This window comes from Lotus japonicus, chromosome 2 (assembly GCF_012489685.1).
Source record: "Lotus japonicus ecotype B-129 chromosome 2, LjGifu_v1.2".
Lineage (NCBI taxonomy): Eukaryota > Viridiplantae > Streptophyta > Magnoliopsida > Fabales > Fabaceae > Lotus > Lotus japonicus.
In genome coordinates, this window is record NC_080042.1 from 80,069,771 (window position 1) to 80,089,254 (window position 19,484).

A 19,484-nucleotide genomic window follows, 5' to 3' on the forward strand; every position below is an offset into this window, starting at 1 on the left:
GAATCGGTCATTGGAAATGTCTTTGAGAGAGAATTTGAGCTTTAGTGTTCTTTTTGGGTTTTCTAGATGGTAAGAGATTACGTCTAGGAATTCCGACTGATAGATTCACCTAGACTAGGGATAGTTAGGTGGATAACTCTCGGCATCATAAGTGAAATGTACCTTTACAGAAGTGATTGAGTGGAAACAATTAGAGGATTAGGTTAAAATGCAATCTGAATATGTGTTCTTCTTTGTTACCTCTGTACACTTTCTTTTACTGCTTTCATTTATATTCAAAAACAACAAAAACAATTTTATCAAACATATTTTCATCTGCTCAAATCAATATTTAGCTCGTGGAACCAATGTTCACACAATCCCTGAGGACGATAAACTCGTATCTGCTTTGCTATGATTGAATCATAAGGGTTTAGTTTCAAAGCAGTACTAACAAGGAAAAAACCGTTATCAAATTTTGCCCTTGTACTTCACTTTAATAAAGTAATTGGCTTATAAAAAAAAGTAATGTTTCTTGTACATACCTTCTGGGTGACATATCCAATATATGTAAGTGGGGGTTTCTAACTGCCACAATCTGCAAAGTATTTAAAATAATTATTGGTGGTTATGGAAGGCTATAGCCACAAAATTTATTGGCAAAAGTATCTTCGCCGCTAGTCGGTAAAAGTATTTATCACCAAATTAACCAGTGCATAATCTCCCCACTTAAAATGAGCCGAAAAGCGTCAATTGTTTTCCAAGAGTAACGAGATCTCTGCAAAGGTCAACGGGTTGGAATGTCGATAGAACTTATCAAATTGAGTGGTCAAAGAAAAAGGCAGGGCCTCACTGAAACCGAGTTGATAACTGACATAGTTTGGCCGATAATTCACTACATTGAGATCCTTAAATCTCGGCAATCTAGTCAAAAGTTGTTGAGGGCACAATACGACAACTCATTTTTCAACATCGAAATCGTCGAAATCTTTTCTTTCAAGAACCAAGAAGGGCGGCTGATCGAAAAGGTCAACAATGTTTGTCTGGGCGGATAGGTTCCAAAAGATGTTGAAATAAAAGTGAAAGGCTTCATTAGATTGGCCTTAGGGGTGTCAACGGGTCGAGCCGAAAGGCAGCTATTTTCGGTTACCAAGGAACAGACTCAAGATCGAAGCGACCACTTAGGATGGTCGTTAGCCAAAGCTGAAGGAGCCAAATAGGCCCCACTAGATTTCTAACCCGAATGTTGTATCAGATGCCTTGTACAATATCCTTAATGGCAGAATATAGAGAAGCAAGAAGGAATTGGCCCAAAGCAAGTTTCTTGCACACGCAAGTTTGACGTAGGCCTTGCTAACCCCCGAAAACATAGGGCAAATTACATGGGCAAACAACCAGTAAGTTAAAAATCTGTGTTTTGTGTCGGTAACGGTGTCAGTGACCTTGGAATATATGGTGACAAAGGGACCGCAAGAGGTAACAGTCGTTGATTTGAGAGTGCACGTCGGTTCAGTTAACAACGTTATAATTTCACCGAATGGCGGAAGGCCTGTAATGGTCAACACTTCAAAAAGTGTCGGCCCCATTATGCCGATGGGAAATGGAAGGTGCTTGTCGATTCACTCCAAAAAAATATTGAAGCTCCTATTAGAGCTGGATTGGAGTGAACTTTTTTCCGGCTTAACTAGATCAGATCAAATGTGCCAATCTCTTTCCAAGGCAATCCCTTGGCCGCTCAGACTCGCTTCAACAACAAGAGATAGGTGGAGGTTGGTTTCAGTGGGAAAGCCCTAAAAAGACAGGTTGCACTGTAGAAATAACATTTGGGGATCGAAAGTTTGGAGAAAAGGGACTTAGGACTTAAGTTCTTTGAATTTCAACTATAAATAGGACTTAGGAAGACTTAGAAAGGGTTGAACATCTAAACTAACGCCTCAGTTCCTACTGGATTCAAGAGTGGTTGAGTTTCCAGTAAACTCCAGCCACTTTATTCCAATCTTGTTGCTATTTTCAAATTTGCAATTTCAATTCAAGTTCTTTACTACTTGCACCTTCTTCAAATTACTCTAATTGCTTGATCATTGCTAAAGAGTAAAGACACAATCTTGCATGCTTAAATCTTTCGCTTTCAACATATTATTGTTCCTTAATTTCGCTGTGTTGTTGATATTTGTTAATATGAATTACATGTTCATTGTCTAGATTTCCAGCATCCTTCGGCATTTCCAAGTTCAGCATTCTGTTGTGTTTATTTTCTGCATAAGTGTTCTAAAATAATCACTTTTATTCATTTAATTGGCATTCATGTAGTGTTTTGTTTCCCAACTTGGTGGATTTATTTTCATCGCATTATAGTTTAAGTTCAGTTACTGTTTTACTTTTGAAAAAGTAACCATGAGTTTCAGCATGCTTACTATATTTTTCTACATTCATAGTTGAACTAGGTAGTCTGCATCTCTTTTCCAGTTTTTCAGAGCATTCTCTGAACTTGAGCACTTCTTAACCGCTTGTCATTATTTACCTCCAGTATTTGGCTGTATTTTACGCTTTTGGTTAGTCTTCGCTTGCCAAGACAGGGTACAATCTCGGCCACCAGGCCATCATTTTCTTTACCAACTGCTGGCACGCAAGATCAACCAGTGTTTCTGGCCGATACCGAAACAAAGGCGCAATATCACCGAAAATTCCTCTTAACCGAGGTACTACACGTAACGTTCATCAGCATCGAGAAGCAAGGCTCGGTTTAATCACATTGGGCAGATGGAGCTCGACCTTCGTAGTATAAACCCGACTCCGTGTTATTTCCAACAGGAAACATGTCTGAAACTCTAACCTATACTATGAGGAATACGCAACAGTTATTTTTTTAGCCTAGTGCAATAGTGTTACCCATTTTTTATTTCAAGTTATAAGTGTTGCATAGAAGTCCTACGACAACAGTTCTAAACTAACACAATTATACATAGGCAACATACTAAATGTTGCTAATTATCAGCTACAACTTTACATTGTTGCATAAAATTAACTCCACATACAACAATTTATAATAATATTGAGAGAGAGAGAGAGAGAGATACCAGAACAATAAACATGTGTAGGAGAGCAGCTGTGGTCCAACAACAATGGAAGCAGCTTCACTGACAACTCGACCAGTAAGCCAAGGAATCTCACAGCCATAGAAAAAAGCTGCTATGCAATTCCCACATGCTATGATCTTTAGTTCCAAACTTGAAATCTATGTACAAGCATGTCATTTAGCATTTCAGAGTCCACATGCTAGCTGAAAAGGGCAACAATTAGTACAAATACTCTACAGAGACCAACATTACATGTGAGGGATGTGGCTCACCTCTTTGGGAAAACAATCAGCATTATTGTACCTAGTTTGGAAGAAGGTTCATCACGTGTTTTTCTTTTGCAGCTTCCTCCTTAATGACTGGAAAAGTACATAGCTGAATTAAATGACTCATAATTTGGATACCAATTAAGCATGCTAGCTTTCTACAAAAATGGTAAAGAGAACTCATAAGAATTTTGGCACTTTAACATATTCATTCCTGAGAAAATTGATCAAAGTAACAGTTCTCACTCCTCAAAGAGAATCGTTAGTCACTGAAAAAACCTAAAATCATACCAATTGAATTGAATCACTGATAAAACCTAAAATCGAACAATCTATTGAATCAATAATGAATTAATTACCTCCATATTTTAGTTGAATTGCAGATTTTGAACGCAACGGTTATGAATTGTTGTCACTTTGCTTAGATTTCCATTAGGTAAAACTGAAAACACATTCAATGAATTGGAAATAGAAATCATGATCATGGGAAAGAAGAATAGCCAGGCTGATAGCTTCAGGGGTATGGTCCAGTGGAAGAAGTTGGTGCAGAGTTGAACGTGCTACCAGTAGAGTTGTCGAGACCTTATGATGTGTACATAGTGACTTACTGATGGAGAAGCGATTAAACATGGAGTATGATTGCTCATATTTTGTAGTCTTCTCTTATATTGCTTCTCAAATCATTGTGTGAAGGTCTTCTTTAGGTTGGAGTGGGTGTGCTTTGGGTAGTTTGGCTGTTGAGGTTTTTGTGGAGTGGTGGTGTGTGCTTTGGGGTTTGTCTAATTGTTGTGAGGGCTTCTTTTCATCTATGGTGCGCTCAAACTTTGAGCTTATTTTCGTTGGGTTGGGTTATTTTCGTATCATTGGCTTAATTGTAACTTTGACCCTTGACGTTTGCCAGAAAAGTAATTTTGACCTCTCACCTAATTTAATTACATGGATGATCCCTGACGTTTACATCCGTTTGCAACGTTAGTCCTTCCGTCCAATTCTATCCAAAACTTAACGGTTTCTGAAAAAAAATAATTAAAAAAATCCAGAAATTTATAGACTTCTTCATCATCTTTAACCATCTTTTTCATTATATTCAACAAAACTCAGGCAAAACACAAAAACCAGAGCCTCTTCTTCTTCCTTCAATGATAAAATAAAAATCAGAGTCACTTCTTCTTCTTCCACCCAAACCCAGACCGCAACTCCGACACTTCAGATCGCACACCTGACTCCTACCCCCAAACCCAGATCAAAGCGAGAGAAGACACCAACACCTTCAACGCTTCAGATCGTAGGCAATGAAGAAAGATTCCTCCTATCCTTGATCTGGTCTCGGATTCGAAAAGAGGACGTGGAGAGCTTCCAGAAAGTACTCTCATTTTTTCAGTTTGGAGCACGGCAGAGATATCGCCGGAAATCGCCACCTGTGGCGGCGCGCGACGAAGGACGGCGGCGTTTGCGGTGAAGCATAAATTTATTGAGGGGGTTCTCTGCGGATGAGACGAGGAATCAAATGGCGGTGGTAGTTTCCTCATGGAACTCGTGGTTTCATCAGAAATGGAGGGAAAAGGCCATGGTGTTCCTTTCATGGCTTCCTTAAGTTCTTCCATGGAGGAGAGAGGAATCGGTGATGGTGATGGTGATGACTGTGGTTGAGCGAGAGTTGGAGGTAGCGGTGGTTTCTGCTGTGGGGAGAGAGGGTTGGAGGTGGCGGTGGCGGTGCTTGATTCATGGCTGGATTTTGAGGTTGGGAAATAAGGATGGGATTTGAGGTTTAATTTAAATGTGTTGTTGTTGTAGAGAGTTTGGAGGGACAGATTGTGTTGTGAGTTATGAGGAATTAGCAAGGATGGGAATTGGGAAAAAAGTTATAGCAAAAGAAGCCAAAAAACATAAACGCTATGAGTAATTGAATGAAAGCTTGCAACAATACATGAGAGGGGGAGATGAAGATGATAGATTTCTGGATTTTTTTTCTAGAAACCGTTAGATTTTAACGGAAATTGATAGAAGGACTAACGTTGCCAACGAGTGTGAACGTTAGGGGTCATCCATGTAATTAAATTAGGTGAGAGATCAAAATTACTTTTCTGGCAAACGTCAAGGATCAAAGTTGCAATTAAGCCTATATCATTTGACTATACCTCATCAATATAATTTTACTTTAAAAAAGATCATTATCCTGATTTACAAAGTGCATAACAAAATTACTCACAAGTGAATTTACAACAACATTACATTTATATAATGTTCTGCTCATATTGCTTAAAATACACAATTTGTCCAAGGGAATGGATCCTCCCATATCGAATTTTTCTCATGTTAAGAATTTTATATTTATCTCTTTTGGATATCAAGTAGGTTGGAACATTAAGGTATACGTTGACAACATATTGTAAAGACTTCCACCAAAGAGACCAAACTACTAATTTGGAAGAGGTTATCCATTCTACAAAAACCATAAAAATTCAAGTTAATTTTGTTTGGGTTATCCATTTGTAACATAATGTAATATACTAATGTTTGAATTTTAATTTAAGATTTTTTTATTTTTAAATTAATTCTAAAGGTTAATGTCACTTTTAATTCATTTGAAACTTTTACAATTATAACTTAACGTAATTTATTATTCTCTTTATTTAAAATACAATAACAAAATTAGTTTAACAAATAATAAAATTAAATAATAAAGCCGCTTGATAATTAAGAGGATAAAGTGAGAAAGTCATTTGTTCGGAGGAATCGTCACAGACTCACTCAAATTTACCAAACGCGTTACACTCGTTAAAAGACAAAAATAAAATTGGCAAAAGAAATCAATTGTATTTAATGTCGTATGCAATTTTATTATTTTTAAGAATGGATTCTATTGGGTTCAAAAAAATGGATTATGTTGTACTTACGCAGTTTTAGTCAAGGAGTCTGTCTACAATTATGCCCATTTATTCCATAATTTGGCATTTAGGTTATGAATACTGGCCCCTCTATAAGTAGTACTAGTTCAGTTCTCGTTTTGGATCAGACCACTTTGTCAAATGCAGTTTTGCTTTCTCAGCCTGCAATGTTCACCACCACAAAATATCAAATTAAGATTAGATTATACAAAGTCAGAGCCAATAACACAAGAAAAATAAAACTGGTAGCTAGTTACCTCTCTATCCCAATTGCACCGAATGGTAATCACACCTAATATCAATGTCTGAAGTGCTGTCCCGCCAAAAATCATCCCTGCCCAGATTCCCTAATTAATTGTTCAATTTCACTAGTTGTTAGTGTCATGAGAATTATACTTCATGCATATGAATTTCATATGGAAGTAAAATAAATGAACAAATATTTAGAAACAGAGAAAACTCACCATAACTCCTTGATTGAAGACCCAGCCCATTATAAGTCCAAGAGGCACACCAACAAGATAGTAGCAACCCAAATTTATGTATGCAACATATGATTGCCACCCTGATCCCACAGCCACTCCTGTTCAAAATATCCAATGAGGACCAGATAATTAATATACAGCATGTAATTGATTTCAGTTAAAAAATTTTGAAAGCTGAAATGCTAAGTAAGGGTAAGGTGTTAATCACCTGAGAGAACTGGCTGAATACTGTTAAGTAGTATTGTGAAGGCTAACAGAAGAGAAAGATTGTTTACTTCATCAAGGACGGGTTTGCTTGTAGAGAATATGTAGCCGATTTTATCGTGAAATATCAAAATCAACATCCAAAAGAAGAGTCCTATTATTGAAGAAGTGACCACAGATACTTTAGTAGCAAACTTGGCTCCTTTACCATTCCCAGCTCCCAGCTCGTTTGCAACCCTCACTCTACAGATTGCAAAGTAACTTCACATGTAACTAAAACTATTTGTATTTTAATAAATTTTAAGCTGCGATGAGCTGAGTGAATATTTAATTTCACAAGTTGCATAGAATCCAACACACATCAAAAGCTAAGAATCGCAAATTGTAAACAGAGGTGTGAATGTGTGATTCAAAAGTATTTAACTAAACGTGTTATGCAGTAGGGAACATCTCTAATACTGTCCAATTATCGTTTTATGTTGAAGAGAATCTTTCAATAAATAATTAATTAATGATCATCTGATGTAACTAGGGGAAAAATACTCCTTTTCTTCTTTTAGGTTTTGGCTATGGAAATAATGAAAACCAATAGATTTGTTTATTTTATTCTAATTTTTCAAGTCTTTCTTTATTTTTATCTCCTCCATACACCAAAAACTAGAAGTGAGTGAGAAAGTGCTATGAGAATTTTTTACTGAATTTTCATTGGCATAAGACTAAAACATAGACGTAGCTAACAAGTAACAAGTAGGCAATTTGCTGACCAAACATATGCGCCACCAACCAATGTTTTCTGTGGCTGCTGTAATGTTTTTCTTCTTTATTAATTATTGACAGAGATTTCATGGTGATGCTGTTTATGCAGATGTCAGGACAGACGTATGTTAATTTAATTTGTACTTTCTATTTTGACCGATTCCTAATGTCCAAATGTTCCAATCACCACTGCAATGTAATCTTGTGGAAATATTTTCGTCAGAGAATTATTGGTTCGTTACTAATCATCAAAATTTCTCACTTTATTTTAATTTAGGACACCCACAACATTTTCCTATCTAATCTCAGCCTTGTGTTTTGATGGGCCTTGTTGACCTGACCCTTGCCACCCAATTAGTTATTGACTATGGCCCTCCATTTTTGACTTGATGCAGAAAACTCGAAAAGAGTAAGCAAAATACTAAAAGGCAAGGCGAGTACTGAAAATAACAAATAAAGAAAGAAAATTGGTATAGCAGGGAATATAGCAGACTAAAAACAAGATATCTTACCCTGTTGCAGCAAAAAATGACAGAGGAATCATCATTTCCAAGCCATTTATTGACATGCTGCCAATAAAAAACACAGCATCGATTATCAGCTAGCCATAAAAATTATACCAACAATTATGAAGTCCTGCAGTTCTCTACTGTTTAAATTTCTCTCCAGGGTGTATCTAGTGAGAATACACATCATTTTTCATTTAAGAATTAAAATACAATTTTTACTCTCTTTTCTAGCAGGTTCATACACTACGTACAGTGCACTAAACAGAACAATTCATACCATATGGACAGAGCATCCACTGCAATTTCAGCATTCTGAAGATTTCCAGTCATCAATATCAGAACTTTATAATACCAATTCTCCACACTGAGATTGAAAGAAAAGAAAAAAAGCCGTCAAGAATGTTGAGAAAACCAGAACATACATAAACATAGCATAATTTTGAAAGAAAGTACCAGAGCATGACTCCAGAAGCAGCTGAAAGTTTAACAAACTCCCAAAGACCAGAAAAAGCTTGCATGGACAAACCAGACCAAGTGTCAGGGCAACCGCCACAAACAGTATAACCCAAAAGGCCCAACGTGAGGATCCACCAAGAGAAGTTATTGGTAGCAGCAATACCAATCACACCAAACTGGAGCTTGAAAACGAATAACCAACAGATAAACACGTGCACCAAAAGCGCCACTAGACACACCCAGGCCATAGCGGCGGTTTTAAGCTGGCTCTGCAAGAATCTTTGGAGAGGTAACTGAAACGCTAAGGAGAAGTGCATTGGTATCATCCACATCGACGCCACACCGGAAAGCTCTGCCAGATCATCAGGCTGCCCCAACAACTTCAAAACCGGCGAGGCAAATAGGTAGATAGGCAAAAGGAAGATGCAACAAATGAAAAGAACGATCCAAGAACGTTGCATGTACACGCCTAACATGTAGTACTTCTTTGCCCCATAAGCTTGCCCACATAGTGTTTCCAACGCACTTGCCATGCCCAACTATAAATGAAATAGATTAAAAGCCATAGTTAAGAAAAATAAATTAACTATTAGAACTACATAGTAGAATTAAAAGTATTTAATCTGTACCAAGAGGCCAAAGTCGAAGCCGACTACAACATTATTGGCGATGGAGATAGCTGCGAATTCAAGGTCACCTAGGTGGCCTGCAAAGGCTTGGGTGATGACTAACATGGAATAGGTTGCTATACGGCTAAATATTGTAGGGCCTGCTATGTGCCATAGCTTCTTGGATTCAACCCAAATCTTTCTTTTGAGGTCTTGTTCTTGTTCTGCTGCATCTGTTAAAGGATGAACTTCCAACAATGGAGCTTTTATTTCTCCTAACGGTGAAATCTCCTTGCTAGACATCTTTTTGTAGTATGCCGGTTGTGGCTAGAGTTTATTTGGATTGAAAACACAACAGAGAAGAAGAGAAGGAAACAAAACAAAACTAGGATGAGAGGTAATGCCGTAATGATAATATGTGCAACGTTGGAAGTTTTTATTGTTGGAGTGGCACAGCAACTCATGAGGCCAAGAGCATAAGTACAGTGGTCTTGGACAATAGATATCATTTACATACATTCGCCACAAAATTTTAACGCAATTGGTGAGTAAGTCTTTACACTTATATACTCTTTAACTCTTGCTTACATATCCAACGTGAGACTATTTCATTCACAATTGTTATTTCAACACTCCTCTTCAATCATCTACTTGGTCCCTGTTTTTGTCTCGCCGTCTGAAGTAAGTCCCTCCCCGGAAAATTTGCAAATCTAGGTCCTCTTGTTTGCAATTTGTGTGGAGCAGGTCCTTGCCGGAGCCCGGAGCTCCGGCGAGTGATGAATGGGCGTGCTGACTGGATAAATGAGGCTGACGTGTCAAGAAAAAAAATTAAAAAATATACAAATCAGTTTTATTTAATTAACAGTCCCTAATTAACCCTAAAAACTAACTAATCCTAATTAACCAATCTATGCAAACAGAACCCAGAAATTTTTTACTTTTGGAATGTTCCAGAACTGTTTCTTCAACAAAACTTGTAAATCCAGAAACACAAATCAAAATCCAGAAACAAAATAGCTTTTTTTTTTTGGTAAGCCAAGTTTATATTAGAATATGCACAAGAGGTGCAAGTAAATTACACAGTACAAGGAGTATACAAAAGAAAGAGAATAGACAGGGGGAATAACTAGCAGCAGCAAGAAACAGATAGAACAGAAACATGAAATAGTGGTGGAAGAAATAGGGGAGCACGGGTTCAGATCAGAGAAGAGTGACAGAACAACAACATCCTTCATATTAAATCCTCTTCCCCATCATCAATCAAGCAGTCGAAACCCCCCACAGCAACAAAATCACTCACTCCCAGAAACAAAATCACTCACTACCGCTACCCATCCCACACACACAACACGCACCCACCGTCCAAAAAGCAAGGCACCTCTCCAATCGAAACACCAATGGAGGCAGCCCGTAGAATTAGTGGCGGTGGCCAAGCCGTGAGTGGTGGTAGTGGCCAAGAATCTCGTTCGCGAATCTCGTTCTCTGTTCCTCTCTCTCTCTCACACACCGTCTTCTCCTTCTCCTTCTCTGATAAACTCAGATCCAAACCCAAAATTTTGGATCCGAACTCAGATTATTAGAACCAACTCAAGCTCTTTGTTGTTTCTTTCTTTCTTTCCCCTTTCTGGTGTTAGATTAGGGTTGGGGTTTCGGTTATGGGTGGGGTTCAGGTTAAGGGTGGGGTTCAGGTTATGGGTGGGGTTCAGGAGTGGGGGTTTTGGATTTCGGTTGGGTGGGGTGGGGGTTGGGGTTTCGGTTGAGGGTGGGGGTGGGTGTGTATGGTGGGAGAGGGAGGAAGAGGAGAAGATGGAAATTTTTGTTTTCTGAAAAGAATTGGTGAATGATGAAGAGGGTAGAAGACCTCAGTCAGGAACCCTAAATTGATAGAGATGAATGGGAATTTGGGGGTAATTTCAGGAATTGAGATTATTTGGGGGGAAATGAATTTGTTAGTTAATTATGGTTTTATTTTGATAATTACATTAAAAAAACTGACATGTAAATAAATTTATTTATTTATTTATTTTTTCCTTGCCACGTCAGATAAGTAAATCCAGTTAGCACGTCCATTCATCACTCGCCGGAGCTTCGGGCTCCGGCGAGGACCTGCTCCACACAAATTGCAAACAAGAGGACCCTAATTTGCAAATTTTCCGATGAGGGACTTACTTCAGACGGCGAGACAAAGACAGGGACCAAGTAGATGATTAACCCTTCTTTTTTTTAATAAAATTGTATAGTATAAAGCGATAACTAATGTGAACATGTCACGTCTTTCCAAGAATCACTAAAATAATTCATGATCCTCATTTACAAAGTATAAAATGGTGTTTTAAATTAAAAACTTCATTGAATGTAACCCTTTAAGTATAACATTTCAAAATTATTCACAAGTGAATTTACAATAACATTTATTGAATGTTACGCTAATATTGCTTAAAATACACAATTTGTCCAAGGCAATGGATCCTTTCATATCAAATTAATTTCATGTTGAAAAATTTATGTTTATCTCTTTTGAAGATAAAGTAGATTAGAACATCAAGGTGCACATCAATAATATATTGTATGATTGTAAAGACTCCCAACAAAGAGACCAAACTACTAATTTGTATGAGATTCTATAAAAACCATAAAAATTCAAGTTAATTTTGTTTGGGTCATCCGTTTGTGACATATTGTAATATGTGAATTTTAATTTAAGATTTTCTTATTCTTCAATTAATTTTAAAGGTTATTATCACTTTTAATTAATTTGAAACTTTTTTACAATTATAAATTTACATAATTTATTAGTCTTTTGTTTGGGTCATCCGTTTGTGACATATTGTAATATGTGAATTTTAATTTAAGATTTTCTTATTCTTCAATTAATTTTAAAGGTTATTATCACTTTTAATTAATTTGAAACTTTTTTACAATTATAAATTTACATAATTTATTAGCCTTTTGTTTATAATACGATAGTAAAATTAGTCTAATAAAGCCCCTAATAAAGTAAGAAAAGTATTTATATGAGAGATTAGTTTACCAAACGAATTTATACTCGTTGAAAGACAAAGATAAAATTGGCAAAAGAAATCAATTGTTTTTAATGTCATATGCAATTTTATTACTTTTAAGAATGAAATTCTATTGTACTTACGCACTTTTAGTCAAGGAGTCCGTCTACAATTATGCCCATTTATTCCTTAATTTGGCATTTAGGTTATGAATACTGGCCCCTCTATAAGAAGTACTAGTTCAGTTCTCGTTTTGGATCACACCACTTTGTCAAATGCAGTTTTGCTTTCTCAGCCTGTAATGTTAACCACCACAAAATATCAAATTAAGATTAGATTATCCAAAGTGCCAATAACACAAGAAAAATAAAACTGGTAGCTAGTTACCTCTCTATCCCAATCGCACCGAATGGTAGTCACACCTAATATCAATGTCTGAAGTGCTGTCCCACCAAAAATCATCCCTGCCCAGATTCCCTAATTAATTGTTCAATTTCACTAGTTGTTAGAATCATGAGAATTATACTTCATACATATGAATTTCATATGGTAGTAAAAGAAATGAACAAACTTTTAGAAACAGAAAACTCACCATAACTCCTTGATTGAAGACCCACCCCATTAAAAATCCAAGAGGCAACCCAACAAGATAGTAGCAACCCAAATTTATGTATGCAACATATGATTGCCACCCTGATCCCACAGCCACTCCTGTTCATATTATCCAACGAGGACAAGATAATATATAGCATGTAATTGATTTCAGTTAAAAAAAAATTGAAAGCTGAAAGGCTAAGTAAGGGTAAGGTGTTAATTACCTGAGAGAACTGGCTGAATACTGTTAAGAAGAATTGTGAAGGCTAACAGAAGAGAAAGCTTGTTTACTTCATCAAGGACGGGTTTGCTTGTAGTGAATATGTAGCCAATTTTGTCGTGAAATATTAAAATCAACATCCAAAAGAAGAGTCCTATTATTGAAGAAGTGACCACAGATACTTTAGTAGCAAACTTGGCTCCTTTACCATTCCCAGCTCCCAGCTCGTTTGCAACCCTCACTCTACAGATTGCATATTAACTTCACATGTAACTAAAACTATTTGTATCTTAATAAATTTAAAGCTGTGATGAACTAGGGGGATGTTTAATTTCACAAGCTGCATAGAATCCAACACAGATCAAGAGTTAAGAATTACAACTTGCAAACTGAGGTGATTCAAAAGTATTAAACTAAACATGTTATACAGTAGGGAACATCCCTAGTACTGTCCAATTATCGTTTTATGTTGAAGAGAATCTTTCTGTAAATAATTAATTAGTGATCATCGGAGTAACTAGGGAAAAACATTCCCCTTTTCTTCTTTAAGGTTTTGGCTCTATCTATGGAAAGAATGAAAACCAATAGATTTGTTTATTGTTCTAACTTTTCAGCATGTCTTTCTTCATTTTTATCTTCTCCATACACCTAAAAGTGAGTGAGAATTTTTTTCTGAATTTTTATTGGCATTACTAAAACATAGACGCAGCTAACAAGTGGACCGTTTTATCACGGAAGTGCAGCAGATTCGTACCATGCTGGCAAGGGATTGGCAAGTTGCAGTGAGAGGAATTCATCGTGACTGTAACCAGGTAGCTGATTTCATTGCAAAAACGGCTTCTAGTGCTCCAGGGCTCCAAGTTTTGAGTAGACCATGTCATGATATGGAAACCCTCATCATGAGGGATTTATTGGGTGTTAGTTAGTTTTCTTTCTGCTAGTTTTCCGATGTATCGAAAAAAAAAGGCTAACAAGTAGGCAATTTGCTGACCAAACATATTTTCTAGTCTTCCCTAGTGTTAAACATGTGAAACTGATAAACATGTGAAACTGCACCAGTTGGGTTGTCAGTTCACTCAGTTGTCACAGCCTCAGGATGGAGCAATCAACACCGTAACATACAGATTTGGTCACTGTCTCAACTAGAACCGTGTCAAAATACTTATAATACAAAATTCTTAAACAGGGGAAGACAAACAAACTCGCCAGGAATCTGTCTGATTGTGCATTCAAAGGGCACATTACTCTTTACTACCAATCCAGAGAGTTCCAAATTGAGAGAGAAGGATTCTTAGTTAAAGATCGACAACAGACAAAGAAAAAAAAAACAACTACCAACTTTAATAGTGCACAATTTTTGTTTGACGACTAGGCGCCACCAATGTTTTCTTACCCTGTTGCAGCAAAAAATGACAGAGGAATCATCATTTCCAAGCCATTTATTGACATGCTGCCAATAAAAACACAGCATCGATTATGAGCTAGCCCAGAAAATAATACCAACAGTTTTATATTGGAATAAGAAAGTAAAATCCAAAATCCAAATTATGCACTCCTGCAGTTCTCTACTGTTAAAATTTCTCTCCCGGGTGTATCCAGTGAGAATACACATCATTCCATTTAAGAATAAAAATACAATTCATTAAATTTTATCATTAAATTGTAAAAATAATTACTTTCTTTCTACACTCTTAAGTTTTATTTTTCATTTTACTCTCTCTTCCAGTAGGTTCATACACTAGCACTGAACAGAACAATTCTTACCATATGGACAAAGCATCCACGGCAATCTCAGCGTTCTGAAGATTTCCAGTCATCACTATCAGAACTCTACAATACCAATTCTCCACACTGAAATTGAAAGAAAATAAAAGCCGTCAAGAATGTTAAGAAAACCAGAACATACATAATCATAGCATAATTTTGAAAGAAAGTACCAGAGCATGACTCCAGAAGCAGCTGAAAGTTTAACAAACTCCCAAAGACCAGAAAAAGCTTCCATAGACAATCCAGACCACGTGTGAGGGCAACCGCCACAAACAGTATAACCCAAAAGGCCGAACCACCAAGAGAAGTTATTGGTAGCAGCAATGCCAATCACACCAAACTGAAGCTTGAAAACGAATAACCAACAGATAAACACGTGCACCAAAAGCGCCACTAGACACACCCAGGCAATAACGGTGGATTTAAGCTGGCTCTGCAAGAACCTCTGCGAGTTCAAGGTCACCTAGGTGGCCTGCAAAGGCTTGGGTGATGAGTAACATGGAATACGATGCTATACGGCTAAATATTGCGGGGCCTGCTATGTGCCATAGCTTCTTGGATTCAACCCAAATCTTTCTTTTGAGGTCTTGTTCTTGTTCTGCTGCATCTGTTAAAGGGTGAACTTCCAACAATGGAGCATTTATTTCTCCTAACGGTGAAACCTCCTTGCTAGGCATCTTTGAGTAGCCTAGCTATGCCGGTTGTGACTAGAGTTTATTTGGATTCAAAAACTCAACAGAGAAGAAGAGAAGGAACAAAACAGAAGAAAGAAGAGAGGTAATGCCGTAATGATAATATGTGCAATGTTTGAGCTTTTTATACAGATTTGGTTTGTCTGCATATGATATTTACACACTCTCTTTTTTTGGTGTTGAGTGACACTTTGTATTTAACTTCAATTTTTATAATATTTCAAACTGATAGCTAGTTACAATAATGTTATCCTCACACTTATGTACACTCACACCAAGAGTAAGAAGGAGAGAAAAGAGAGTGAAATGTGAGATTTAATGTGTGATGTGATGGAAAAATAAAAATAAAATGATAGGAAGAAATAAGTGGAATTATCGAATAGATATAAAAGAGAAAGTAGATGTGTATGTATCAAAGTTTCGTTGTATAAAATAACCACAATCTATAGAGGTTTCGTTGAATAAAACAAACTTTCTAGCAAGGAAATCATAAACAATGCAGGTAAAAGTGGCACCTCAGTATGCCGCTTCTTTAGTATAAAAAGGTTTTGGAAAAAGCATCCATGGAACTGCAATTATGGCCAAAAGCAATAACACAATCTGCACATCAAGAGCAGTAATACAGCATGATGAAAACCAGGAAACAAAACATTATTGTATTAAGTAACAATAAACAAGGAACCAGATTCATACTTGAAGTGGTCTTAGGCTCCATAACTACTGATTCTCACCAAGATTGTCTGTGGGGCTTCAAAATATATATACATCATTGCATGATAAAGGTCCGCTTCAGAGACAGTACACCATTTAAGAATCATAGAAGGGAAAGATACCCAAATACACTGTTAAGGAAAATCATTTGTGGCAAAACTGATACCTGAGGGGAAATATAGAGTAAGTTAAAACATTCTACTAAAGGAGTAACACAATAATAACTGTACTGGCTCGGCAGAAGAGTGGGACACCTTATATTCAGTGAGCTTCCAAAGAAATGAGCATTGAAATAACTTAATACACTTTGATGGGTCATCTCTTGATCTTTCTCTAATCTCCATAAACTAAACACTGAAATTAAACAACATGCCACTGAAAAGAAGATATTAACATGAACTATGCTTTCCCCGGATGTGTATGTGTAAATTAAATATGCATGCGCTCACACACCGAAAGAAATTAAACTGGTGCATGTTCAGTAATAATGTCCAAAATTAACAAATTGGGGTCAGTATCCCATGTGGGGACCTTTCACTTGACTAATGAAAAAAGAAGAAAAAATGTCTGCATCAGGCTGGCACAATAAAAGGTTGACAAGTATGCACTGAAAATAAAGTTCCTTTTACATGTAGTGCTGCATAGCAGTATGATTTAGGCACTCCTAACTTTTCTGCTGCATCATTTTGTTCTAGTTTTTCTATTGACTAAAATTGCAGCTTAGTACACACATCCTCAACAAGAGATTGTATAAAATGGTGGCTACTGTGCAAAATTCTGGTTGGTGTTATGGTTTGTTTGAATGGATATGGATTTCAAATCTGCCCAAGAAATGAACTAACTGTAATTGTCTCTAGCTATATTGGCAAACCAATTTGTTTCACATAATTTCCTCAATAACTAAGCGATTCACAAAATTAAAACTCCACACACTAAGAGATTACAACATAAGGTTAAGGTCGTTCAATTCATTTACCTGTTTCAACGAGCAATGAGTGGTTGTAAGGGAACATGTGCGAGATGACCTGAAAAACCATATCTGAAATTGAAAAACATATGAATCAAATATCAAACCATTGAATTGAATCACTGAAAAAACCTAAAGTCGAACAATCTATGAAAATGGAGAAAGAGATTCTCATGGTTGATAGCGAACATTCTCAGAACCTACCTCCGACGCGAGCAATCACATCCTCCCACTCGGAGTCGGATATGAACCGCCAAGGCGCAAGTAGCTGTCGTGGATGGGTCCGGATCCAGAGCACCGGCGGCGACTCCGGGGAAGAAGTCATCGGGAGCGAACTCTGGAGAGTGCGAGGCCGTAAAAGAATCGTTAGGGATTGGGGAAGGGTTTTCGTTCTTAAATCTCACTTCTTAATTTGTATTGGAGCTAATGGAGGGAATCAATACAATTGGTCTATAAATGGAGGGAATTATGTGACACCGGAGCCGACCAGGGCGAGGAGTGATTGCCACCAGTGCAGTGAGGTACGGACAAGGAGCGGTTCTGGCAGGTTTCTAGCCGATCTCGCAGAACAATAGATATTCCGAAACTGTATAAGTATAAGACTATACAGCAGAGCATAAAAGATTTGATACTCATAAAACTAGTTGCAATGAGATAGTTGAATGGGTGTTGAAAAACTCATTCAACCGTTGAATGCCTCTAGTGGGGTTGTTGAATTGGTTGTTTAATGTTCAACGAATGAATAGTGATTTGGTCCCACTCATTACACATGCCAACATCTCATTGGTTGTTGTAATTTTTAGATTCTTATCTCATCCTAATTATTTGGGGTCAATTATTTCGTAATAAATTATTATTTTTTTAATTTTTTTTCACTAAAATTCATCATTTTTTCTCTCTATAAATATAGACTTGGTTCATTTGATTTGGACACAGAAAAAAAAAAACGACATTTTCCTCTCTATTTTTTCTATTTAGCCTCCAATAAACTCTTGTTTGTAGCTCTAAACATATTTTTAGTGAAATGGATCCCAACAATAACCCTTTTAATTTTTTTGTAATTTCACTTGTTTTAATAATGACTATACCTATATGTCGTCTTGTTTACTTGCAAGAAAAAATTAATTAAGAATATAAAATTACTAAACTAGAAAGAAAAAAAATTAACTCTAAATTATTTTAATTTAATTAAATCGATAGTTGTTATTAATATATAATCACAAAAACAAAAACATAAAAAAAAGTAAAGAATATGAAATAAAAGTGGTGGGGTAGGGTGTTGAATTTTATTAAACAAAACTATTGTAGTGAGTAAAAGTTGAATGAGTGTTGAATTATTATGTGGAAGAGAGAGAAGAAGATGAAGATGATGTGGAATGTAAAAAGTGAAAAAGCGGGGTGTTGAATGAAAAAACCATTGTAGATGGTCTAATAACAACAAGATACATATTTTTTAAGAGAGTCTAACTCATAAAAACGCCAGCCTTGCATGGGTCGATATAACCATAATGGAAGAACTTTTAGCTTGGTTGTCCGGCCCTCTTCACCGATCTCCTAGCCCTACGAATCAAACATCTCCGCCGGAATTTCCCTCCCGAAAGGAAAAAAAAAAAACAGAATTTGCTTTTCAAAAAATTCAGGGGAAATAAAAACACTAATGACTAAACCCTTAAACCCAAAATCGGGGGCACACTCTTCAATTCTCTCTTGAGGAAAACATGGCTTCGCTTCGTCCTTTCATCCATTCTCGTTCGCCACCTCTCTGCATCTCTCTTTCGAAGCCCTAACTGGTACTCGTCAAAGAAGGTAATGGCGGAGGCTGAAATCAACCAGCTACATCATCAACACTTCCTACCATGCCTCTAGCGTAAGCTTCTTCGCTCTCTCCTCTCGTTTCATCACCATTTGCTCGCGTTATCCTTCCAGTTTCATGTAATTTTATTGTTTTGAGTTAAATTGGTGTTAAACAAAATTGCACAAAAGAGAACGTTCTTGTTCCCGGCTTGAACTGCTGTTACTTGTTATTGCAATTCTGACTAGTGTTAACATTTTGGCTTATTTTCTGAGTGTCTGATTTTGTGCCATGAGTTTTTGAAATGATTACAATAAATCCATTCAGTGATGTTAAATTTCATGACCTCCCTTCATGTGTATTTTAACTGGACCCTATGTCTTTAAGTTTCTGTAAGATTTCACTCTACTTGAAGAGAGGTAGTTTGGATTGAGGCTCGGCAAGAGAGGAAAATTGACCCCATATTTGCAACAAAAGAGGTGTTGTTTCAAATTTTATTCGGTTAAGTGAA

The 19,484-nt window shown here is 36.8% G+C and overlaps 2 protein-coding genes and 1 long non-coding RNA gene across 3 annotated transcripts; all 3 read right to left on the reverse strand.

Moving 5' to 3' along the window:
• Positions 1-584: 584 nt before the first annotated feature.
• Positions 585-4,139, reverse strand: LOC130740060 (uncharacterized). The gene is made up of 3 exons (XR_009020039.1): positions 3,682-4,139; positions 3,329-3,415; positions 585-3,259 (listed from the first exon to the last, which is right to left on the reverse strand). It is a non-coding gene; the product is annotated as an uncharacterized LOC130740060 (long non-coding RNA).
• A 1,905-nt stretch (positions 4,140-6,044) lies between these two features.
• Positions 6,045-12,505, reverse strand: LOC130740061 (protein DETOXIFICATION 27-like). Its single transcript, XM_057592556.1, has 9 exons — positions 12,378-12,505; positions 9,250-9,555; positions 8,618-9,159; positions 8,442-8,528; positions 8,168-8,224; positions 6,904-7,142; positions 6,675-6,793; positions 6,468-6,557; positions 6,045-6,372 (listed from the first exon to the last, which is right to left on the reverse strand). Exons 2-9 carry the CDS (start codon positions 9,529-9,531, stop codon positions 6,313-6,315), a joined length of 1,476 nt encoding a protein of 491 aa, XP_057448539.1. The 5' UTR covers positions 9,532-9,555; positions 12,378-12,505; the 3' UTR covers positions 6,045-6,312.
• Positions 12,388-17,869, reverse strand: LOC130740062 (protein DETOXIFICATION 27-like). The gene is made up of 10 exons (XM_057592557.1): positions 17,386-17,869; positions 17,191-17,253; positions 16,197-16,568; positions 14,982-16,103; positions 14,809-14,895; positions 14,438-14,494; positions 13,049-13,287; positions 12,823-12,941; positions 12,618-12,707; positions 12,388-12,526 (listed from the first exon to the last, which is right to left on the reverse strand). Exons 4-10 carry the CDS (start codon positions 15,044-15,046, stop codon positions 12,467-12,469), a joined length of 717 nt encoding a protein of 238 aa, XP_057448540.1. The 5' UTR covers positions 15,047-16,103; positions 16,197-16,568; positions 17,191-17,253; positions 17,386-17,869; the 3' UTR covers positions 12,388-12,466.
• Positions 17,870-19,484: the final 1,615 nt, after the last annotated feature.

What these genes read in the sequence shown, in the direction of transcription:
- LOC130740061 (XM_057592556.1), bottom strand. Translation starts at nt 9,531, where the DNA reads ATGTCTAGCAAGGAGATTTCACCGTTAGGAGAAATAAAAGCTCCATTG. An exon ending in GCTTCTGGAGTCATGCTCTG is followed by an intron (nt 8,529 to 8,617) that starts GTACTTTCTTTC and finishes TTTCAATCTCAG; the next exon opens with TGTGGAGAATTGGTATTATA. An exon ending in TATTCAGCCAGTTCTCTCAG is followed by an intron (nt 6,794 to 6,903) that starts GTGATTAACACC and finishes TATTTTGAACAG; the next exon opens with GAGTGGCTGTGGGATCAGGG.
- LOC130740062 (XM_057592557.1), bottom strand. Translation starts at nt 15,046, where the DNA reads ATGGAAGCTTTTTCTGGTCTTTGGGAGTTTGTTAAACTTTCAGCTGCT. An exon ending in GCTTCTGGAGTCATGCTCTG is followed by an intron (nt 14,896 to 14,981) that starts GTACTTTCTTTC and finishes TTTCAATTTCAG; the next exon opens with TGTGGAGAATTGGTATTGTA. An exon ending in GGTGCGATTGGGATAGAGAG is followed by an intron (nt 12,527 to 12,617) that starts GTAACTAGCTAC and finishes TTAACATTACAG; the next exon opens with GCTGAGAAAGCAAAACTGCA.